Here is a 25,527-nt window from a genome sequence, read left to right on the forward strand (position 1 = left end):
ACTGGAGAAGTACCACGGGGGAAATATTACGGCTTCACGCATACAAAGTCAATTAAATGGAAAGACGTAGTATTACGTCCATGGCAATCCTCAGAAGGATTAGCAGGACGTAATATTACGTCCATGGCACGTAGTGTTGATGATGATTGTGGCTACTTCTACGGGCAGAATATTGTGTCGCAGATCCTCGGTTAACACAAGTTGTCCCCAAATAGGTGTCCTTAAGGAGCTCATGATGAACACAAGAAAAAATGCTTCCACATGTACCATCCAAAGTTAGCCCTGCTCAATGAATTCGGTTGGGACATCATCGACGACACTCTTTACATCCGGTAGAGTTGCCCCGAGCGACTACCACGTTTTTCCCACCTTCGGAAAGCTCGTTGGGGGACAGAAATTCAAGTCGGGAAAGTAAGTGCTAGACGCAGCTGTCATTCGGCTTAGCGACGCGGCGGGAGTGGCATTTTAAAAGCTGGTTACGAGGGTGGAAAAAGCAATAGGGTGGTTTCCTATTATTTTTTTATAGCCTGAATCGAAAGATTATTACTCCTGGGGTATTTATTTCACGCTTTTAGATTTTTAAATGACGATATCTATTTTTCGCGATTAAATTAAAAGTGAAAAATTTCAAGCGCGCGAAAACGCGACGGGTAAGGAAATCTCTCCGTGTGACGTATTTCTGGTTCCCCCTCCCGTCTTGTGAGGTGACCTTGATCGAGGCTCTTAGCGCTGATACGACGCAGGCTGCCAGAGGGTAGCTGAGTGCCTTGCTGGCTGGTAGCGCTTGGCTAAAAAAGGTTTATTAATACCTTATTAAACGAAGAAAACTTTCCGACCTTAGCCAGTTTTAATAGGTGATTATTAAGACATGTTTCCCTGAGCTCTGCGCCTCATGCATGCATTGGTAATCTCAGACGATGTATAACTCCTATCTTCTCCTCTAGAAACTAGGTCCCTGTGACGCCACGAGGAGTGGCATCGCATGGGCGCCAATCTGGCCTTTTTCAAATGAGGATAAAATTAACCCTTGCCATTCGTCTAAACCGGTATTTCTAAAACGAAATAATTTGTATATCATGAATACAGTAATGGTGGGTAACAAATCGCAATCAATGCCTTTCGGTTTCTTTGATGAAGGAAACTACCCTATTTATCATCAAGGGGACAATGTAGAAAAATAGCTAAATGATCAGTCATTCCAATGATGTACGCAAAGCTGAGAATAAATAGTTAAGTTATTTTTAAAAAACCGGGGCAATCGTAGGACTGGCCGACAGAAGTGAAAACTGAAATAATTATTATCCATTTATTTTTTATATAGATTTAATATTATAAAAGAACTAATTTCTGCAGTAATACTAATTTTTCAACAAAAATTGAAATTATTTTTTTCAGCAAACTGTTTATTATTAAATATATATTATTAAAAATACGATGTGTATGAATAGAAAGTAACATAATTTTTATATTAAAATATAATATGCTTTTATTTCTTTTATTTAATATGCTTTAAACCTATAATTGTTCACTATGCACATAAAATAAACTGCCTTAAATTGTACTGACCTATATTTTTATAGCTTGTACACTCTTCTGCACGTTCATGCACGAACTCTTTATATTTAATGAACTTATACCATATACACTATATATTTATATTTTCAATTTTAATATTTTTAAAACCAAAAGACTTTAACAGTCTATATATTAACAAAGTTTATTTACTATACCTAGTCAGCCTGCGTAGTTGAAATATTCATTGTAATTTTTTTTAATCGCATGAGATTTTGAAAAAAATCCTCCGGGGAATCGAACCCTGGTCTCTCGCGTGACAGGCGGGGATACTGACCACTATACTACCGAGGATGTGATAGCAAGAAACGAATTTTAAGAGGGAAATGTATATCTCGCTGTAGCGATCGCGGTGTCGGGTCGGTGACGCTCACGTGAATTCTATGCTTTTATCCCATCCCTTAAAAGTGCTTAACGCCGCAAAAGAAGTTTTCACTTCAAAATTGGAGACATTACTTTTCAATACGCCCTCGTATATTGCATTTTTAAGTAATACTTTGTAGTTTTATGTTAACAAAGTCATATTGATATTTAAAATGGCATTAAAGAGACTACCGAGAAAGCAGACGATAAGGAATGTTAAAAAATATATACAGTGAGTCCTCGTTCTACGTCACCCCGTTTAACGTCATTTCGCGATAACGTCACGAAAATTTTGAGACCGTCATTTGTTTATCGCACCTTCGCTTCGCGATAACGTCAAGGCTTTTAAATTTCGCGCTAGAAAAAAACGCGAAGCGGCGGGCGTTGCAGGTTGTTCGTTTTGTGGGCGGTAATACCGTCAGTCTAAGCAAAGTGTAAAGTGGTGTGTTTATTGTTAATTGCAATTACGGTTTTAGTAAATTTTCTGCAAAATGAAATCTTAGGTAGGTGCGCAAGGTTATACTAGACATAATGGTTTTCGGAACCTAAAAATTGATTTCAAGGAATTTTTCCGTGTAGAACTCGGAGTTTTTGTCGTCACTTTTTTCGGCGTGTTCACTATATTCACTATATTTTTGGTTTCTGTAACTGCGACGATGTTTCAGCGATGATGATGCCCAGGCGATGCTCGCCCGGGCGACCACCATAGCGAAGCCGAAAAGCAAATGCGAGAAGATACAAAAATGGAGAAGGATTTACGTCACTGCTGATATTGTCGTCGATGAAGACAGGAACTCGTATTTATGCCATAGCTTGGCATTCCCATCGTAAAAAATGCCTCCGATATGATACGCCAAAATTTTTTTCACGTAGGAATTGAGAGGTCTAGGAACCGATATTCACTTTTTACATTGTTCCTTATAGGATATTATGCTTCGATTAACGTCATTTCGTTTATCGTCACATTTTTCAGGAACGGTAAGTGATGTTAAACGAGGACTCACTGTAATGTATTTGGCAATTGTTGAGACTCGTTCAAAGCTCTCGTTTGGTTATAAGCTCAAATATTAATTGTTTCAGTCAATTATAATAGCACGTTAATCACCTGATGAAAAATTGCTCATTAATCTCGTAACACTTGTACTAAAACACGTAAGTTCAATACACGACCAGTAAGCTGATAAAAAATTTATTATGTTAAGACCATTTCCACATTCCTTGTAAATAACAGATAATCTTAGTTACTACCCACATATCAGAAATACGCCTCGGATGCGTCTCTGAGACGTCTCGAATATCACATGTTACGTCTCAGAGACATTCTGAGAGCTTCAGAGGCATCTCTGAGACTTCTCTGAGATGTCACTATGTCCAAAAAAAATGGTCCATGTGACATCTCTTGAGACGTCTCACATAAGTCTCTGAGATGTCTCAATAGACTTTGTACTATGGTATGCTTAAAAATTTAGGCAAAAAAATAATTAAATTTAAATTAAACAGTTGTGAACTACTTATCTCGATCATTTTTAGCGACACATTTTGTGATGGATCACCTTTTGAATATAAGAAACCCATATCAAATGTCGTGTGTATAATAATCAAAACTGCAGATTTTCACCGAAAAATATACATGGGAGGCATTGATAGCGTTTGAATACGCTTTTTTAAATTCCTGAATATCTCACGATTACATCTCCGAGACATCTGTGAGACATGCGTGATATTCGAGTCATTCGAGACCATAGTGAGACGTCTCTGAGAGGTTCGTTACTGTGTGGGTATTGTTCGCAGACAGTTACGTGTCGACAGAACTTGGTGGGAGAATCGTAAGAAATGGTCCCTCAGGCGAGAAGAATTTGTTGGTGGAAATATAGAATTGAGAATGTATAATCTTATGTTTTCCCGGCGTATCGGTTGCAGAAATGTTTCTCTGGTTTTCCACCGGTTGATGTCGTCCATGTCTCCCGACGTTTCGATCCGCGACTTGCTGATCATCCTCAGGGGATCTTCAGAACAACGTTCTTCACATTCATTAATTAACGCGCCGGAGGCGCTGTCCCGCTGTACCGGTGAATTCCTTCACCCTAACCAGCCAGATTACAGGAGATTACAATTTTTTTGCGCAATTGTCTATGTTGTGTGGGTAGTGTTTTGTTTGTGTGAGCAGAAGCTTATAACTAGTGTGGAATTTGACATTTACATATTGAAATTAAATGAATACAATGATACATAATTAAACCTTTTAATAGCAGGTTTTCTTTACCTTGGTAATTGGGGGTATTTACCTTTAAATTTGGATGATGAGTGTGGAGTTACTTTACTCTCTTTTTATAATGAGTTTATTAATTTTTATTATATTTTTTGTTTTATTTTTTTATTTTTTTAATATTATTTTCTTTTGATTTTTTTTGTCTTTTATTTTCTCTTTTTTTGTTATTCATTTCTTTGAATTAAATTTATATATTTTTGTTTTCTTTTATGATTTTTTCTTTTTGTTTTCCATATTTTATCATTTTTTTTTTGTATTTTTGTTTTCTTTTCTTTTTAATTTCATCATCATCTTTTTTATAGACATAACATTATATATACCTTTTAATACATTGCATTGAATGACTATTCTACAAGAAAGACATAGGAAAGACTCATAGACGAGTAATTAATTGAGGTTCTTCGAAAATTTTCCAGTATGTATACACTCCATCCGAGGTTAGGTGTTACCTGATTGGTTCAGGCGTGTTGTGATTTTTCCCGCCATTTTTGTTGTGTATAATGGCCTTCAATATTGGTCTCCAAACATTGTTGAGTAGAATGGAGATGGTTGAGAATAAATAGATTTTATAATTTATTAAAAAATATAGGAGACCATACTTTTCAAATATTCCCTGGTATTATAAATATGTTTTGAAATAAGAATTATAAAAATGCAAACCTCAAAAGTGACATGAAGCAGTCAGAAACACATAAACAATCCAAGCACCACAATTTGTTCAATACAAAACTTTCCACAATTTTCTCGAATGAGGGACAGTCTATAGCGAAGTCTTTGAGCTTCAGATGAATTTCAATTCCTTTAAAATTCAAGCAGCACCAGATGCACACCTCACGATATCTTGGCAGTGGGCAGCTGTACTGGTTGGTTCTAAATGTAAAGTCCTACGAATGAAGAGAAAGAGTGTATGTAGAACAAATAATAATAGTCTTTATTGGTATGAGTAACACATGCTACAATAGATGACGCCAGAGAGTAGCGTAAAAAAACAAACCATAAATTTATACTGAAAAAATTAAGGCCAAATTACTCCTCAAATGAGTATAACTGGCAATATAAGAATGCAAATAAGGGTGGAAACAGTTCCGATTCTCTCTTCGAATGCGCCTTCGCATGCGATTCTTGTGCTACTCATGAACCGTTTTGTTTTCGAAAGCTCTCGCAGGGGTTACGTAGGAGAATTTCAGCCGTGGAAATTAAAAAAAGGCAAAATACGACTGGCACATAGTGCGACTCTTCCCAAGAGATTGAACAATCATCGGGGGAATCTCAGCGTTATAGGAATTTGAGAATGCATTTGGATCCGAAAATATCCGATCCGAAAGATCCGGCTCCGAAAAAATCAAGGATCCGATCCGAAAAAAATCCTGGATCCATCCATCCGTATTTAATTATATTTTCAAATCTCCAGATTGCAGACGTATCAATGTTATGGGAGAGAGGGCACGGTCCCAGCTTGCCCCGGGCGCCAGATCAGCTAGCGACGGGCCTGACAACCTCCTTTGTCCACATACAAACCTGAGGAGTCACCATTGTTGCGTCGTTTAGCTCATTGTTTCCCCACTTGGCTCGTGACCTTGCTTCTCATTACGTGGGCCTTGACGTTGTTCCGGTGACGAAACTTTTAATCTTTAGGTTAAAAGTGGCACCTGCTGACTAGCCTTGTATGGCTTAGCGGGACCCTATCATTTTTACCATGCATGTTAATCCGAATTTTGCATATACATATATACTTTTATCTAGCGAAATATAATATTTATGATATGCTGCGAATATGTACCTGATGTTTTTTCTCAATAGGAGATATTTATGCATGGTCTGTGTTAACTAAATAAGTGATAAAAATACAAGAATGTTTATTTTGTATACCTGTTCTTATACTTGTCATTTAACTTGTCAAATATTATTATTATTTAAAAAAAATATAAAAAATTGTTATTATTGCGTTGTGTTGTTCACCTCATTGTTTCCCCGCCTGGCTCGTAACCTTGCATCTCATTACGTGTGCCTTGACGCTGCCCCGGTGACGGAACCTTTGCTTGCAGAGGGGGCATGGGAAGAGGTTGCGGAACAGCTGACAATCGTGTCGGTCCATGCCAGACTTGGGGAAGGCGGAGCGGCAGACTTCGCAGACGATGACCGTGGAATAACTGTGCCGGGTCTCCATGTGCTCACGGATGCGATTCACGGAGTGGAAATCAGCGCCACACCTGCAATCGCGGAGGGAAGAGGTGATTAAAGATACATAAACACTTTCACCCACATCAAAATGTCACTCCTATACTCTATTCCCTTTATATAAATTAAAATGTGACGATTGTGGAATTTGTTATGTTGGTCAGACTGGAGGAAGGTTCAAAGACGGAGTGAAGGAACATAGAAGAAGTTTTATATACAATGTTTCGCTAATCATGTAACTGTAACCTCAGTAACCATTTGAGCAATTTCGACGTACATATTTTACATTGTATCGACAAAGGGCTTAAACTAGATTTTATGGAAAAATTCGAAATTGCCAATAGCCCGGATGGACTTTGTAATGATGTTTTATTTTGTAATGACTCTCCTTTTGTTAAAATGCATCCCCATGACGTCAAAACCCTGACCTTCACTCCGATCCACTCGATGTATGTTTTCTTCCTTCACTCTCTTGTTCACCAAAACCGTTTTCCCCTCCCACTCCTCCACACCTAATTCCATATGCCCCCACCTCCTACCTTGGCCTGGGCGTATATACCGAGAGAGTAACGGTAAAACGGGGTGAATAGAAACAATTTTCAACTTTGGTTTGAAATTTTTCATATTTGTAGTGGTTCCATATAAACAATTTTTTGCACAAACACAGGTCACTGTTAGACCTATTTGTTTATAGTATTTAATTTTTTAAATTATATTTTATTTTAAAGAAAAAAATTAAAACATGGTGTTTCTATTCACCCCGCAAATGGGGGTGAATAGAAAAGTTACTTCAATTTCATGTTTTTTTCTATTGAAACGAATCGGGGGTAAATGGAAACAGTTGAATATGGTATTTTTAATTTGTAATGGATAAATACAAATTTATTTCTCAACATGATAATTTAATTCAGTACATAAACAAAAGAAGTTACACAACTGTAAGTAAACAAATTGAATAGGTAGACAATTACCGTATTTAACTAGATTAAATTATGATAAATAAATTGTGAGGTCAGACCGGTCATCTTTGAAAAATTTTTCTTACGGGGTGAATAAAACACTAAAAATGATTTGTTTCTATTCACCCCATAAATTCTGAAAACCTGGCCTAAAAAATATGAATAATTTTTGAAATAATATTGTTAAAGTTAAAGCTTAAAATAAGCCTGAATCTTTTATATGAATAATTAAACTATGTTTTTTACGGCTATTTACTTTTAAGAACACTACCTATTCTGACTTACATGGAAAGGTCAAAGTGGATAAAAAAAAACAAGAATCAAGTGGTAAAATTCAACATGACAAACAAACAGGAACCAGTGCTGCCAGCCAAACAAACCATTATTTCACTTTCAGCCAAAAGTGTACACATCTAAAAAAAATAATAGTTGCCGCTATTTACCCATAGTTATGTAGGAAATAGATTATACATAAAAAAAGAAGTTTCGTTTCTATTCACCCCAATGTTTCTTTTCACCCCGTTCTACGGTACTGGATTTTTCACCGTGAAAATGACACTTACGTGTTGAAACCATGGTCGGTTGCTGAGTTGTGACATTGAAAGTGTGGAAATTACCATTGTGTTCTTCTTTTTATTCCCTTTATGTTTGCGGGTGATCTTTCGTGAGAGCCCGGACACTCTCGGATGGCTTCGCTGATGGGGGAGGAGGAGCGAACGCAACGTTGCCAAATGTACGTAGCCGCCCTACTTCGTCACTGGAAACGTGTGAGGTCATAGTCATAGGTGGCCTCAGCAGGGGATCCGACTTACAAAAAATATTGAGGGGCCCAAACCGGGGACCTTGCCCGGTAAATTTTATAAGTAGTGAATTTTAAATTTTTTAAGCATCTTAGAAGAGTTATATGATCAACATTAGAACCCCGATCACTCGAATCTCGATATCTGGACACTCCGGGGAAAATCAACAAGCCTGACACATTTTTTCCTCACTTCTGTAACGAATTTTTGGGGGGGGCTCGGGCCCCCTCAGGTCCCGTGGAGTCGGCGCCACTGGGCCTCAGGTATTTTGGCACCGACTCCGAGACGACATACATACTCATTTGGAAGGCGTTGGGGATAATCCTTTCATAGAAGTGCATGAAATTGTCAGCTACCGCCCTGAATGAGGCACCGTTGGTGGAAGGCATACTTAGTCACATACAAGGTGAACGCGTGAGGTTTGGCAACACTGCTGCACGAGCAGATTCACGATGTTCACTCGGCGGAGGTCTGAGAGGGACTCACTGAGGCCACGCCTGCTGATTGCTGATTGGCAAAGGCAAAGTCACATGTCGAGAAACTCTCATCCCCACTTGCTTTGGCCACACCAGCTCACCCGCAGAGATAAAATGAACAGGGTATAACTACTAGAAAGAGGAGAAGTAAAAACCTAGGAGGTTGTAATATATTTCATGCATTCATAATGGGGTAGTTGCCTTCATCAAGTATGACGAAAGGCATTGATTGCGATTCGTTACCCACCATTAATGTATTAATTATATACCAATAATTTGGTTTTAGAAATATGTACCGGTTTAGACGAATGGCAATGGTCAATTTATATCCTCATTTGAAAAGGGCCAGATAGGCGCCCATGCGATGCCACTCCATGTGACGTCACAGGGGCCTAGTTTCTATAGGAGTAGATAGGATTTTTACATCGTCTGAGATTACCAATGCATGCATGAGGCACAGAGCTCAGGGAAACATGTCTTAATAATCACCTATTAAAACTGGTCGGAAAGTTTCCTTCGTTTGATAGGGGAATAATAATCTTTATTTAAGCCAAGCGCTACCTGCTAGCAGGGTACTCTGCTACCTGCTAGCATCCTACATCGTATCGGCGCTCATAGCCTCACACCAAGGTGGCCTCACACAGCGGCAGCCTGTCGTCACACGGGCTTTTCCCAGCATTCATACTTAGCCGTCGCATCTTCGCGCCCTTGAAATTTTTCACTTTTTAAGTAAATTGTGAAAAAAGGATATTGTCATTTAAAAATTTAAAAGCGTGAAATACGTACTCCAGGAGTAATGATCTTTAGATTTAGGCGTTAAAAAAATAGGAAAACACCCCATTATGTATAATGCAATTTTTATACGATATAATTTAATTTAATATAACTACACGATTACTTGCAATTTAATATATTTTGCAAGTCATCGTGTACTGTGACGTTTGTTTGTAGGTTCAAAGTGAACTTCGTAATAACGAGAGCCTATTGTATGGACTATCATTACCGTATTTGAGGTCCTTAACTGTATATAGCAGACTCAAGTTAATACGAACAACGTTATTGCGAACCTCCGGTTTTTCGGTACCGTGAACTTCGTGATAACGACAGCTTACTGTATGGACTATCATTACCTTGGACAGACGTAGGGCATTTCCTCTCTCTTCTGGTGCATCTCGCTGTGTTTGCGGTACTGCTGGTATTTCACGAATGTCTTGGAGCACCTGTGGCAGTTGTGAGTTAACTTGTTGTGCATCTGTTCCATGTGAGCTCTCAAGGACGTCCGGTTTTGGAACGGCATCACGCACACCTTGCAAAACCTGAGGAAGCGACAAGGAGAGAAAGACCGTGACATTGTCGCCACCGACAAGGGGAAACACGCACCTTGCTCTGGCTTTGTCGATGGCGTATTTTCACGGCATTCGTGTTGGCGATCTGACCGCGATTGAATCGATTAGATCACGTGTTTCCCAAACTTTTTCGAGCCACCGCCACCTATGATCCAAAAACCTTTACTCAACGCCCCCCTAATCGGTATCTTTGAAATAATAATCAGAATAATATACTAATTAACCAAATGAGGAACAATGTACAAAATTAAATTAAAAACAATGATTAATTGAATGACTAATAAATAATTAAGTTCGCTGTGTCGTGAAGTTGTACCAACGATAGACCAAATGAAACTAAACCCCTTCAAACGTTTCCCTTGTGCAAGAAAGGCTTGGAAATATTTTTCAACAGCTCTTACTTTAGAAGGTAAAGAAACACGTGGTTTAAATTACTTCCATATGCGGGAAACAAAGTAAACTTTAGAAGCGAAGCTTGAAAACGAAGACAAAAGGAAGGCTACGGAACCTTCGCATTTGTCACATTGTCAGGACCCTCCGGCGCCCCCAAAGACAATAGCAACGGGGCGGTAGGGCCCACTTTGGGAACCACTGGTTTTGACCACGTGTTTCACCTTTGAACAGTTCATTTTCGATCCACACACCGGGTACGAAGTATGCTTGAATAAATTGGAGGTTCGGCATACCGCCATTAGATGCAAGGGGCACTCATATTATTACCATTAACAGGAGAACGGTTAACGCAAACTGGCCATTAGATTTTTTAATCTCAACGTTTTAAACTCTCTAAACTTGTGTCAAACGCAATGGGTCGAAACTATTCCCCCTCATCCCCCTCCATTCAACTTCTGGGATAGAAACTTTATTGTGAGCAGTGGATTTTCGATTAATTTAGTTTCATTCACGGGGGAAAGTTTCGTCTCAGGTCGAAACTAAAACTTTTTTGGTGATTTTAATTTCGTGCGGGAACGAAAATAAATCCAGGCCTCGTATGTTCGTTTCCCTCCCTTCCCCGATGAAACGAAACGGAAACGATTCGCTTCCGTTTCGTTTCACCAGCCATCCCTGGTGCAAATGAGTGTCGAATTCATTAGGACTTAACCCTTTCGCGCCGAATGCCTCACCTGTGCGGCGAGGATTTTCTTCCCTAAACAACGAATGCCGCACCAGTGCGTCCTGAATGTTCTTACCCTAACCAACGAATGCCGCGCCTGTGCGGCACAGGCCGAAAAAAGTGACCGTCGCGGACACAATAGACCCACGGATGCGGTCGCCCCTCACGATCCGCCTTAGTACGAGCCCAGTCCCATCTTCGGTCACTCAAGTCGACCCTTTACTATCCTCTCCACACGGTCAACTACTGTTATTTGCAGTGTGTTTTCCAAAAAAATATTTGTTGCTTACTTTTGAAATTCAATGCTAGAAATGTATTCATCTCTTTTTTTGCTGACCACATGGAAATTTCAAACAAAATTCTAACGTTAATCTCAACGGAGTTATAGAACAACTAGTGAATACATAAAATCCGTCTAAATCAACGTTAGAACTTCGTTTAAAATTTCTGCACGCTCAGAAAAAAAAACACAAAATTCATTTTGAATGTAAAAAAATCGATGCGAGCAACAAATATTTTCATATATTTTGCATTAACATTTTAGCCTGTTGACCGCGAACTCGTGCTAGGAAGGGGCTTTTAATCCTTCTAGGGTCTGGGACAGAGGCCGAGGAATGGGATCGGTGCCCTCTGAGTTGTTCCAAAAATAGTTAGGGAGGGAACCACTGCCTTCAGTTGACGTGAAAACGCTTCGTACAAGGGAGTAGAGAAAACTTTCAAGAGACTCGTATTGAGGAAGAATTTCCCTGAACCAAGGACCGTCGCGAAAGGGTCAAGGCTGGGACACAATCAACGCTAACGCGGGACGACGGTGTACGGGATCCGGGAGAACGTGAGACGGGGAACGCCGCCGTGCGGTCACAATTGACGTTCCCGTGGCCGGAAAGAAAATTGACTAACGCCCGCGCAGTGGTTTTGTTCGTGGTCTTCGGTCTTTTCGTTTGTGTGCAGGAAGAGTTTTGAAGAATGTTCGAAATCGACGAGGATAGTATGCACGTAAATTAAATTAAGCAATGGCTTACCTTAACTGACCTCTCTTCAGCTCACGTTGCAAAACTAAAACAACTGCTGTATTTTCAGCAATGGGCGCCAACAATGCTGTATCGCTGTAAACAGATGGCTCCCATTTTCGGGCTCTTCTGATTGGCTTTCCGTGTACGAGACGCGGGAAGAGATGAAAGTTGCCCATATCTCGCGTTTTACGTACTCTCCGTAAACGGTGGTTGTGTCCCTTCCATAAGCTTTCCCTTCCGCCACATTTTTACCGATTCCCGTAAACGGCTCGTGTCTCACGTTAGCGTTCATTGTGTCCCGGCCTATACGGGGCAAGGTTGCCAGGTAAGTAAGGGATACGCCCACCTAACATTTCCTGCTAAACTCTTCGTGCACACAAACGAAAAGACTGAAGACCACAAACAAAACCACTGCGCGGGCGTTAGTCAATTTTCTTTCCGGCCGCGGGAACGTCAATGGGGAACATGCACAATTTTTTTAAAGTACTGGAATAAGAAGGCCTCTACCTCAAATGTACTTGCCGAAAATTTCACGAATGAATAATGCTTTTCAGCTGAGTTATGAGTCTTTAAAAATTGATCTTCATCGGCTGCTTGAAAACACGACGTCATCGGAGCGTGGCGTCACGGCACGGTATCCACTGATCACAGACTGAGGAAGTGGATAGAAAATCGATCTACGAGGGATCAAATGCAAATTTGGCGAAAATAATTGCTGTTGTAACGACAAAATGCAGACTGTGAATATTTTTGGTTGCCAAGGGGTTGCTGAAATAAATAAAGGGGATTGTTTGGGGGGATTTGGAAAGGAAAAAATCAGCCGCCATAAGGAAATCGAGCTAAAGTTAACTGAGGTATTTTGCTTTCTTAATTCCCTCTTAAGTCAATTTGTCCTTTTGGGAACTACTACGAAGCTCGACGAAGATTTTTACTTCGGTATCTTGCATTCAAGGATCTACCACTCTACTCTCTTAGCGAAGTGAATGGTGTACCGTGCGATGACGTCAGGAGGCGTTTCAGGTCACGTGACTTCAAGCGATATTTGAGCATTTTTAATTAACATTTATTGACGTTTGTGGAGTACTAGGAGAGTTTTGGCATATATATTTGGACTCGTGAGAAAATTTTCTATTCAATGAGACTAACTAACATGATGAAAAAATTTCATGCATGTTCCCCATTGTGACCGCGCGGCGGCGTTGCCCGTCTCACGTTCTCCCGGATCCCGTACACCGTCTCCTCACGTTAGCGTTGATTGTGTCCCAGCCTTAACCCTTCTAGCTGTCAATGGACAACTCTCGGCAGCCGGACTATAAACCTAGGACTCGTGTTTTCGTTGTCCTCCGGTCCGAAACGAAATTTTTTCGTTTCGTTTCACTTGCCATCCCTGCTTTTACCAGCTCAATCGGAACGGAACAGAAGAATTTCTTTAGTCACAATTAATTCCTGAAGATCCTAAAATTTAGTTTCAAGATTGGATACAGACGATATTACACGGAACGAATCCAGATGAAAAAGAAGGTAGTAAAACGTGACTTACAGGGTTTTCTTCTCGGGCGTCTTATCTTCTTGCTCCATTGCCGTGCGCATCGGGGTTTGCGACAACTTGGCAGTTGACTTCTGGGATTGCTTGAAGTGAGGCCTGCCGTCAATGCCAACTTTACCATCTTGGAGTGGCACCTTAGAAATAGAAAACGAAATTTAGTATTTAAAAAATTCACTTACTCTTTCTTAAACTGGTCGATAGTGCTGTTATGCTAACTATTTGGCGAAATATTCGGTCATGATCGTTGTTTCGTTAAAATAAACTATCGCAAACGAACACAGCAAACCTTATTTCTCTCATTTTGGAAAGGCTTCGTGAGAATATGCCTCGAATGTCTTTTCCCAAGGAAAAATAATTCTCAATCACCACGGTTTCGCTGTGCAACTAGCTTAGCCAAAAATAACATTTTACTAGCGTAAAATAAGCATTCCCCTGCACCTCTTATGGTAATTAATAAGATTACAACCAATGGAAATCTTACGATAGCGGACCGGTATGCGGAGCGCAATAATTCTATGAAAGTATGTTCACGACGATAAATTATCGCCACAATAAGACTATATGTACAGTTTAATATACATAGCAGTATGACGAACTATCGGAAAACTCCTACTACAATCAAGAAGTAATTTTTATATTTTCGTTTTATAAATAAGAGGCGATATTGGGAATAGAATACTTGATAATATTCGTACACTGTTTGAGAGAAGTCCGAAAAAAGTCAAACTAAGATGGCGGAATTTTGACCACGCTTAAAACTCGAATACATAGCCCCAGTGTATTTACAACCTCCTTGATGGGAGGAAAGGCCTTTATTGTATGGGGAATGGCCCTAAAATCTCGCAAAGCTGACATCTGCTAATTGCTACCTCAATGGTCACTTCCCTTTCCTCGTGTCGGGCAGTGCCGACATCCGGTCGTTTGCGTTGAAAAACCTGAGAGACGGCTATACCCGACTACAGGTCTTCTACGTATGAAAATGCTCGTCGGCTCCACCCAAACTTCGCCGAAAAAGGGTCAATAAAAACTAGACTATTCATTCGTTTCTCCATTATCCGAGTCGATATGCAACGATTGATAGCTTGAACAAAATAATATTTTGTAATACAGTGCACTCCCGATTATCCGGGATAATTAGGGTAAATGGCATGTGGCACACTTTAAGATTTTGAGGATTCGTGTAAGATGAGCACCCCCTCTTTCCACTGGCAATTTCCGGATAAAAGGTTTGCGGCTTCTACGGGTAAATACAGTATGTTAAATAATAATAATATCTTATACACTGGAGGGTGAACCAGTGGCACCCCCTTTAGTACCTCCTCCTCCTTAGTTTTTCCTCCTCCCCTTTCTAGTGCAGCACACTCCTGATTATCCGGGCTAATGTTGGGGAGAGACGGCACAAATAATCTGAAAACATGGATAACCCCAACTTTCACTTTAATGCCTCGTAATGTTCATAATTTACGTAAAAAACAATGTATTATTATTTATGCAGTTATTCTGTTATTTCAGAGTGCTTCCCGGACTCATTGAGAGCTTCTTCGACGGTTCGCGATCTTTTTAGCGACGATAACATAGCTGTAATCGTATTATTAATGCTCCACGTAAGGCCTGGTTTCGAAAACCACACATCCGTGGCCGTGTGATCACTGATAAAGAAAAGTGGTTTCCACGATTTTCCGTTTTACGAATTGGATTGTAACGGAAATAATAAGCCCGGTGTATCCAAGCATTAATGCAGTAATTCCGATGATTTTTCGTCAGATTTCAATTTTTATAATGATCGCGGAATATATTGATTGAGAGTGAAAATTATGCATGGATAATCCGCAATACAGATATACCGCAGACGGATAATCGGGAGTCTGCTGTACGTATATTTTCATTGTATTACCCAGTATCGTACTTTTCAGTGTAAATATGTGGCAAGGACCGTCTTTATTAACTTGTACATGAATGTGGGTTATAAAGTAATCGTCTCACCTGATGAATGATAGGTAATGAATTCTCTGCTGTGGCCGAAAGCCACACTTTTTTGGATTCTTTCTTTGTCGGACTGTTAGATTTCTTCTTAAGCCTGCAAAGACAATTCGAATACTGCAAAATATAATAATAATAATAATAATAATGATAATGATAGTGATAGTGCTAGTGACAGTGACAGTGACAGTGACAATGACAATGAAAATGACAATAATAATAATAGTAATAATAACCATCCAGCAATAAAATGTGTTCAGCCAATGCAAGAAGAAAAATAAATGCATAATTTTCAGGTTTACCAGGGAAATGTTTGACAATATTCCACGTTTTTTCTAACGCAATTTCTGCGATAGATATGTGGAACCATTCAACTGGCGCTCGGATTCGCTGCTCCTCCCGCCCGCACTGAGATAACGGGGGGCATCTACATCTACAAAATACCCTACGTGCCACCTCTAGGGTGTTTGGCAGGGGGTGATCAATCACCAGCAAGCAGCATGCAAAGGGACTCCAACATACACACCACACGGTCCAAAAAAACGTTACGCATACTAAACAAATTATGCTACCACATGCTGTTAGAGATATAATGAAAATAAAAAACATGCATTAAGTTTTACATAGGTTAGTAGACTAGACTGCAAGTCATCTAATCTATAAGTGTGTTCTAACGCTGCCGATATAATCTCTTATTGATCGTGGAAAAAATACATTCTTTATCTGTTCTGTTCTACAGTCTATCTCTTATTTTATTTATATTATCTGATCTACCGTAGTATATTTGCGACCGTAAGATATGGCTAACTTTATTTGAAAAGTCACACCTCTTGAATTTACCAACAGGGTTTAGTCTATTTTTCAATCTACGGTCTGACTGACGTTCCCATCCTAGTTTATCTAAGAGGTTAGTTACACTAACAAGACTATCGTAACGACCTTTGACGTACCTGGCAGCTCTTATTTGCGCGTGCGTTCTAACTCTGTTACTATGCACTTTTCATGAGGGTCCCAAACACTGGCAGCGTATTCTGAACGGGGTCCTTCGAGAATTTGTCGGAAATGTACTGCCGACGTCTTCGTAACTTAAGCCTGAATCACACGATCATTTTTTTCGTCGCGAAAGTGATCACTATCGCAATCACTTTTCCCGTCGGGAAAAGCGATCGCTGTAGTGATCATTTTTCTGAATCACACGGTCCCTCCCGCTGCGTGGGCGTTGGAATATTCTCTTCCCGAACGCGGACTCAAATTACTAATTTCACTTGCCATCCCTGCTTTTACCAGCTCAATCGGAACGGAACAGAAGAATTTCCTTAGTCACAATTAATTCCTGAAGATCCTAAAATTTAGTTTCAAGATTGGATACAGACGATATTACATGGAACGAATCCAGATGAAAAAGAAGGTAGTAAAACGTGACTTACAGGGTTTTCTTCTCGGGCGTCTTATCTCCTTTCTCCATTGCCGTGCGCATAGGGGTTTGCGACAACTTGCCAGTTGACTTCTGGGATTGCTTGAAGTGAGGCCTGCCGTCAATGCCAACTTTACCATCTTGGAGTGGCAACTTAGAAATAGAAAACGAAATTTAGTATTAAAAAAATTCACTTACTCTTTCTTAAACTGGTCGTTAGTGCTGTTATGCTAACTATTTGGCGAAATATTCGGTCATGATCGCTGTTTCGTTAAAATAAACTATCGCAAACGAACACAGCAAACCTTATTTCTCTCATTTTGGGAAGGCTTCGTGAAAATGTGCCTCGAATGTCTTTTCCCAAGGAAAAATAATTCTCAATCACCACGGTTTCGCTGTGCAACTAGCTTAGCCAAAAATAACATTTTACTAGCGTAAAATAAGCATTCCCCTGCACCTCTTATGGTAATTAATAAGATTACAACCAATGGAAATCTTACGATAGCGGACCGGTATGCGGAGCGCAATAATTCTATGAAAGTATGTTCACGACGATAAATTACCGCCACAATAAGACTATATGTACAGTTTAATATACATAGCAGTATGACGAACTATCGGAAAACTCCTACTACAATCAAGAAGTAATTTTTATATTTTCGTTTTATAAATCAGAGGCGATATTGGGAATAGAATACTTGATAATATTCGTACACTGTTTGAGAGAAGTCCGAAAAAAGTCAAACTAAGATGGCGGAATTTTAACCACGCTTAAAACTCGAATACATAGCCCCAGTGTATTTACAACCTCCTTGATGGGAGGAAAGGCCTTTATTGTATGGGGAATGGCCCTAAAATCTCGCAAAGCTGACATCTGCTAATTGCTACCTCAATGGTCACTTCCCTTTCCTCGTGTCGGGCAGTGCCGACATCCGGTCGTTTGCGTTGAAAAACCTGAGAGACGGCTATACCCGACGTCAGCTCTTCTACGTATGAAAATGCTCGTCGGCTCCACCCAAACTTCGCCGAAAAAGGGTCAATAAAATCTAGACTATTCATTCGTTTCTCCATTATCCGAGTCGATATGCAACGATTGATAGCTTGAACAAAATAATATTTTGTAATACAGTGCACTCCCGATTATCCGGGATAATTAGGGTAAATGGCATGTGGCTTACTTTAAGATTTTGAGGATTCGTGTAAGCTGCGCACCCCCTCTTTCCTCTGGCATTTTCCGGATAAAAGGTGCGCGGCTTCTACGGGTAAATACAGTATGTTAAATAATAATATCTTATACACTGGAGGGTGAACCAGTGGCACCCCCTCTAGTACCTCCTCCTCCTTAGTTTTTCCTCCTCCCCTTTCTAGTGCAGCACACTCCTGATTATCCGGGCTAAGGTTGGGGAGAGACGGCACAAATAATCTGAAAACACGGATAACCCCAACTTTCACTTTAATGCCTCGTAATGTTTATAATTTACGTAAAAAACAATGTATTATTATTTATGCAGTTATTCTGTTATTTCAGAGTGCTTCCCGGACTCATTGAGAGCTTCTTCGACGGTTCGCGATCTTTTTAGCGACGATAACATAGCTGTAATCGTATTATTAATGCTCCACGTAAGGCCTGGTTTCGAAAACCACACATCCGTGGCCGTGTGAGCACTGATAAAGAAAAGTGGTTTCCACGATTTCCCGTTTTACGAATTGGATTGTAACGGAAATAATAAGCCCGGTGTATCCAAGCATTAATGCAGTAATTCCGATGATTTTTCGTCAGATTTCAATTTTTATAATGATCGCGGAATATATTGATTGAGAGTGAAAATTATGCATGGATAATCCGCAATACAGATATACCGCAGACGGATAATCGGGAGTCTGCTGTACGTATATTTTCATTGTATTACCCTGTATCGTACTTTTCAGTGTAAATATGTGGCAAGGTCTGTCTTTATTAACTTGTACATGAATGTGGGTTATAAAGTAATCGTCTCACCTGATGTATGATAGGTAATGAATTCTCTGCTGTGGCCGAAAGCCACACTTTTTTGGATTCTTTCTTTGTCGGACTGTTAGATTTCTTCTTAAGCCTGCAAAGACAATTCGAATACTGCAAAATATAATAATAATAATAATGATAATGATAATGATAGTGATAGTGATAGTGACAGTGACAGTGACAATGACAATGACAATAATAATAATAGTAATAATAACCATCCAGCAATAAAATGTGTTCAGCCAATGCAAGAAGAAAAATAAATGCATAATTTTCAGGTTTACCAGGGAAATGTTTGACAATATTCCACGTTTTCTCTTGCGTAATTTCTGCGATAGATATGTAGCACCATTCAACTGGCGCTCGAATTCGCTGCTCCTCCCGCCCGAACTGAGGTAACGGGGGGCATCTACATCTACAAAATACCCTACGAGCCACCTCTAGGGTGTTTGGCAGGGGGTGATCAATCACTAGTAAGCAGCATGCAACTGGACTCCAACATACATGCCACACGGTCCAAAAAAACGTTACGCATACTAGACAAATTATGCTACCACATGCTGTTAGAGATATAATGAAAATAAAAAAACATGCATTAAGTTTTACATAGGTTAGTAGACTAGACTGCAAGTCATCTAATCTATAAGTGTGTTCTAACGCTGCCGATATAATCTCTTATTGATCGTGGAAAAAATACATTCTTTATCTGTTCTGTTCTACAGTCTATCTCTTATTTTATTTATATTATCTGATCTACCGTAGTATATTTGCGACCGTAAGATATGGCTAACTTTATTTGAAAAGTCACACCTCTTGAATTTACCTAACAGGGTTTAGTCTATTTTTCAATCTACGGTCTGACTGACGTTCCCATCCTAGTTTATCTAAGAGGTTAGTTACACTAACAAGACTATCGTAACGACCTTTGACGTACCTGGCAGCTCTTATTTGCGCGTGCGTTCTAACTCTGTTACTATGCACTTTTCATGAGGGTCCCAAACACTGGCAGCGTATTCTGAACGGGGTCCTTCGAGAATTTGTCGGAAATGTACTGCCGACGTCTTCGTAACTTAAGCCGGAATCACACGATCATTTTTTTCGTCGCGAAAGTGATCACTATCGCAATCACTTTTCCCGTCGCGAAAAGCGATCGCTGTAGTGATCATTTTTCTGAATCACACGGTCCCTCCCGCTGCGTGGGCGTTGGAATATTCTCTTCCCGAACGCGGACTCAAATTATGCATTTTGCGGCAAAACGGAGGCAGACACGTCAAAATACACGAAATTTTGTCCTGAAGTTACAGTAACTCAGCAAAATCTATAGGGAATGACCATAAAATATTGTATTTTTTTCGAATTTTGACATTCCCACCGTAAATTGCATTTGAGCGAACAATGCTATTTCGTATGGCCTGTGTTATGACCGCCTCCTAGGCAGGCCATAATATTACGGCCTCAAGGCCATAGCTACCGCCCGACTTCTGGCCTTTCGCTCAGTAGAATCGCTCGAAGCCATCCGTATGTCTCGAGGCCGTAGATATGGCCGATTTCGACTTATGGCCCGGCCATACGATTAGTGGAATAACCCTACTGGATCCGACATTTTAAATAATAGCTTCAGTGAATGCAACGCCCCATAATGGTGGAAAGAGTTCCGATTCTCTCTTCGAACGCGCCGTCGCATGCGATTCTTGTCCTACTCGTGAACCGTTTCGTTTGAAAGCCATCGTAGAGGTTGCGTAGGAGAATTTCAGCCATGGAAAATAAAAAAAGGCAAAATACGACTGGCACACAGCGTGACTCTTCCCAAGAGATTGAACAGGTGTTTCAGAGTCTCCCTTTCCGAGCGGATCGGGAGACTTGACGCGGATTCTGCGTCACTTACTATCGGCCAGGCAATCCGTGCGTTTCAGACGGGCTTCCTATCGACTCAAGGCCGGCTTTCCGATCGGATAGAAGTCGAGTGGTCTAGAGGTGCCGGAAACTCATTCCGGTTGGAAGTGGAGATATGTTATAAAGCTGTTTTTTATTAAGTATTTGGCTCTAATATAATATAATTAATCGTAACTTGGTGGAAATCCATAATAGCACGAATACAAGGATCAAGAACTTTGCTATTTCCACATAATATTTTATTAGCACCGACCATGGTTTCGTTACAGAGTAACATTATCAAGGTGAAGATTTAGGTAAATTGACAGTATATATATAGCAGGAGTCGTTGGTTAAATCGGCCGACTGTGACGCGATTTACATCGGCCAAACAGGGAGGAGTTTTTCCATCCGGGCAGCCGAGCATCAGATGTGTCATAGACAGGGGAAGGATCACTCCCAATTTGCAAAACACCTTAATGACATGGGGCACATTAGTGACTTCATCCCTACCATTCTGCATTTTGAGAAGAAAGGACGGAGATTAGACGCTTTAGAAGAATTGGAAATTTTAAGCCACAGGGACTCATACCTTGTTAACGACCACCTTTACCCTTCTCGCTCCCCCCTCCTCCACTTTCCCCCTTACTCATCCACCCCTCCACCCACCCCACCTACAGTGACGCCAAACCCAGCTCCAACCCCAACCCTTACCTCCCCCTAACCAACGACTCCTGCTATATATATACTGTCAATTTACCTAAATCTTCACCTTGATAATGTTACTCGGTAACGAAACCATGGTCGGTGCTAATAAAATATTATGTGGAAATAGCAAAGTTCTTGATCCTTGTATTCGTGTCTAATATAATAATACCACTTTATTTCATGAGTGCTGATATATGTGGATATTCTGATATAGTAATATAGGTGTAAGTGACTTTAATTCTCGTGTAAATTAGACGATAAATGAGCAGTCTGTAACACTGTCGGTGCAAGTTCGTTTGCATTGTTATTTGGACGAGTAATTTGGCAAAAATAATGGTAATGTGGTAATGTGCCTTATACAGTTGATTCCATAGAGTACATCCTAAATATTCGTTATAATATGAGATATTAGTTCAAGCTTAACGGGAATAGCCACGGTAACAACTATACGGAAGCACCCTGACACCATCTTGGATTTGAAAAAAATCGATTCTTCCGATCTGTCCTATTGGAAAGGCCTTTTCGTCGGGACAAAATATTTACTTCGTAATAACGAGAATTTCGTAGTAAGGTTTATTGTATTAACGAGAGTCCATTCGATATATGATTACAGAATAGAAAGGTTGTGGTTTATAATTAAGGTTGTCAGTAAATTTGGGTGTATTATTTATGGAATGACCCTTCGTATATTTCTTCTTTCTAGGCTCCTTACTCACATGTAATCTCCCGCATCTGTGATGTCCTTGTGCGAGCGAATGTGTTTGTCAATGTGAAGAACTCACATGTAGTGCAATGATTTTGATGTAGCGTAGTGTATGAAAACGCCGTTTGTGTGTTATAAAATGTCGTAGCTTATCCGTGGAACTTCGTGTTAAAGTTCACTTTGTAACCCCCAGGGACCGGATCCGAAGTTCGTAATAACGGAAATTTCGTAAAAGCGTTCCTTTTACTTATGTTTGGATAGACCTTTTCAACAGGAACAAATATTTACTTCGTAGTAACGAGAATTTCGTAATAAAATTATTTGTATCAATGAGAATTCACTGGATACACGATCATAGAATAGAAAGGTTGTGATTTAGAATAGAGGTTGTCAGGAATTTTGGGTTCATTATTTATGGAGTGACCCCTCGTGTATTTGTTCTTTCTAGGCTCCTTACTCACCTGTAATCTCCCGCATCTGTGATTTCCTTGTGCGTGCGAATGTGTTTGTCTAGGCACGCGAGACTGTAGGCCTTGTATGAGCAGAACGGACATTTGAATCTTCCCCCGGAGTGCATGCGCGTGCCGTGATTGCTAAGAGATTTCTTTGATTTAAAAGTCCGATTGCAGCCCGGCTTCGTGCACTGGAAAACCAGGGAGTTCTCCGAGGGTTTTCCTCCGACCTCCGTTGGGTCCTCCGACATCTTCGACTCGCTTTCATCGCTCTCCTCTACATCCACACTATCCTCCGTAATATCGTCTTCCTCTTCGTCTTCGTCCATACTGCTGCTGCTGCTGCTGCTGTCTCTTCGAAAATTTACTTGGGGCTGTCCACGGGCATGAGTCTGTGGATGTTAAAATTGGGGAATATATATATTTTCTTTGCTAATTTGTCACTAAAATTGGTAAAAGTGTACGTTAAATAATATATGCCACTTTAATGTAATAATAGGGTAGTTTCCTTCATCAAAGAAAACGAAAGGCATTGATGGCGATTCGTTACCCACCATTAGTGTATTCATATACACAAATTATTTGGTTTTTGAAATACCGGTTTAGACGAATGGCAAGGGTCAAATTTTAACCTCATTTGAAAAAGGCCAGATTGGCGCCCATGCGATTCCACTCCACGTGACGTCACAGGGACCTAGTTTCTACACGAGAGGATAGGAGTTATGCATCGTCAGAGGCTACCAATGCATGCATGAGGCACAGAGCTCAGGGAAACATGTCTTAATAATCACCTATTAAAACTGGCTAAGGTCGGAAAGTTTTCTTCGCTTGATAAGGTATTAATAAACCTTTTTTAAGCCATGCGCTACCAGACAGGAAGGTACTCAGCTACCTGTTAGCATCCTGCGTCCTATCAGCGCTCAGAGCATCGATCAAGGTCACCTACCAGGCGGGAGGGGGAACCAGAAATACGTCACACGGAGAGATTTCCTTACCCGTCGCGTTTTCGCGTGCTTGAAATTTTTCACTTTTCATTTGATCGCGAAAAATAGATGTCGTCATTTAAAAATCTAAAAGCGTGAAATACGTACTCCAGGAGTAATAATCTTTCGATTTAGGCAATAAAAAAATAATAGGAAACCACCCTATTATACCGTATATGACGTGACGAATCATATTCTGTGGATAAAATATACAGTGTCCGGGGTGATACGGTGGAAATCTTTGATATTCAGTCTCGGTTGTTTATAATTCAAAGTATGGAGGATATTTTTCTTTGATATAATACTTCGATATTTGATACTTCAATTCAAATACTGTGCCTAGAATGTTTCTATGTCAGCATTACCCTATGTAAATGATGGTAACCATAAAACAGGTTGTCCTTAATGGCTACCTAAAGTTACTCCTTTTTATGCAATTAATAGGGTGGTTTCCTATTATTTTTTTATTGCCTGAATCGAAAGATTATTACTCCAAGAGTACGTATTTCACACTTTTAGATTTCTAAATGACGATATCTATTTTTCGCTACTAAATGAAAAGTGAAAAATTTCAAGCGCGCGAAAACGCGACGCGGAAGTAGGAATGATGGGGAAAAGTCCGTGCGACGCATTTCTGGTTCCCCCTCCCGCCTTGTGAGGTGACCTTGATCGAGGCTCTGAGCGCTGATAGGACGCAAGTAGCTGAGTACCTTGCTGGCTGGTAGCGCTTGACTTAAAAAAGGTTTATTAATACCTTATCAAACGAAGAAAACTTTCCGACCATAGGCAGTTTTAATAGGTGATTATTAAGACATGTTTCCCTGAGCTCTGTGCCTCATGCATGGATTGGTAACCTCAGACGATGTAAAACTCCTATCTACTCGTATAGAAACTATGTCCCTTTGACGTCACGTGGAGTGGCATCGCATGGTCACCAACCTGGCCTTTTTCAAATGAGGATAAAATTAACCCTTGCCATTCGTATAATCCGGTATTTCTAAAACCAAATAATTTGTATATTATGAATACAGTAATGGTGAGTAACGAATCGCATTCAATGCCTTTCGTTTTCTTTGATGAAGGAAACTACCCTATTCTATTCTGTACTTCTTATTTTTTTGGAGTAATAAACAATTTATTTATTAAAGTTATGAAGGAATTTCACCACTTACCATATTCGTCATCTTCCTATTATCATCTTCCCCCCCTTGGTAGCTGGATGTAGCTAGGTAGCTTCCCCCTGGATAGACGGATTTCAGCGCTGACGATGGAGTCCTCATCATCTTATTCCCCTTGGATGGGTCGCTCAAAGACTTCTTCGCTATTGCATCAACTATTTCAACCCCATCTTCTCTCGATCTGTCCTCATTGGCTGCCTTGGCAGTTTGAGTGGGTTGCGAAAGATTGACTGAAGATAGCGGGGAAGACAAAACGCCCCCTGACGTTCCAGGCTGTCAAACACAAATAATAATAGGGCCATGTCATCTCAAATCGGGCAGATAATGCAAAATCATGTCAGGTGACCATCACCGATTTCTCTGAAATTTATATATGCGAAAGCAGTATCCTTATGATGAATAATGATGCCTTTATCTCAGCTCAGAACTGAACCGTCATGAAGTTACCGTCCTTTGAGCATTGCAGTGTCAGGCCTCTGAGTAAAAATGAAACATCACATAAATTCTGATTACTAAGGAACCATGGCCTGTAATGCAGTGGTTATTGTTTCATTTCGAAGAGAATTCATTTATGCACATTATGGCATCATTTTCAAGTC

General features: G+C 40.2%; 1 protein-coding gene across 3 annotated transcripts in view; it reads right to left on the reverse strand.

Moving 5' to 3' along the window:
• Nucleotides 1-4,437: 4,437 nt before the first annotated feature.
• LOC124172924 (zinc finger protein 2 homolog) overlaps nt 4,438-25,527 on the reverse strand; it is a 31,627-nt gene continuing 10,537 nt past the window's right edge. Inside the window, exons 3-11 of one of the 3 annotated variants that reach the window (XM_046552438.1) lie at nt 24,923-25,201; nt 22,777-23,159; nt 19,030-19,123; nt 17,044-17,183; nt 15,620-15,713; nt 13,631-13,770; nt 9,748-9,933; nt 6,164-6,414; nt 4,440-5,088 (exon numbers count right to left, since the gene is read on the reverse strand). In XM_046552438.1, coding sequence (XP_046408394.1) covers nt 6,165-6,414; nt 9,748-9,933; nt 13,631-13,770; nt 15,620-15,713; nt 17,044-17,183; nt 19,030-19,123; nt 22,777-23,159; nt 24,923-25,201 — 1,566 coding nt within the window. In that variant the 3' untranslated portion in view covers nt 4,440-5,088; nt 6,164. Of the gene's footprint in view, nt 5,089-6,163; nt 6,415-9,747; nt 9,934-13,630; nt 13,771-15,619; nt 15,714-17,043; nt 17,184-19,029; nt 19,124-22,776; nt 23,160-24,922; nt 25,202-25,527 lie in introns of all 3 variants that reach the window. The other 2 variants (XM_046552440.1, XM_046552439.1) reach the window with 2 other exon arrangements.

This window comes from Ischnura elegans (assembly GCF_921293095.1).
Source record: "Ischnura elegans chromosome 13 unlocalized genomic scaffold, ioIscEleg1.1 SUPER_13_unloc_3, whole genome shotgun sequence".
Classification (NCBI taxonomy): domain Eukaryota; kingdom Metazoa; phylum Arthropoda; class Insecta; order Odonata; family Coenagrionidae; genus Ischnura; species Ischnura elegans.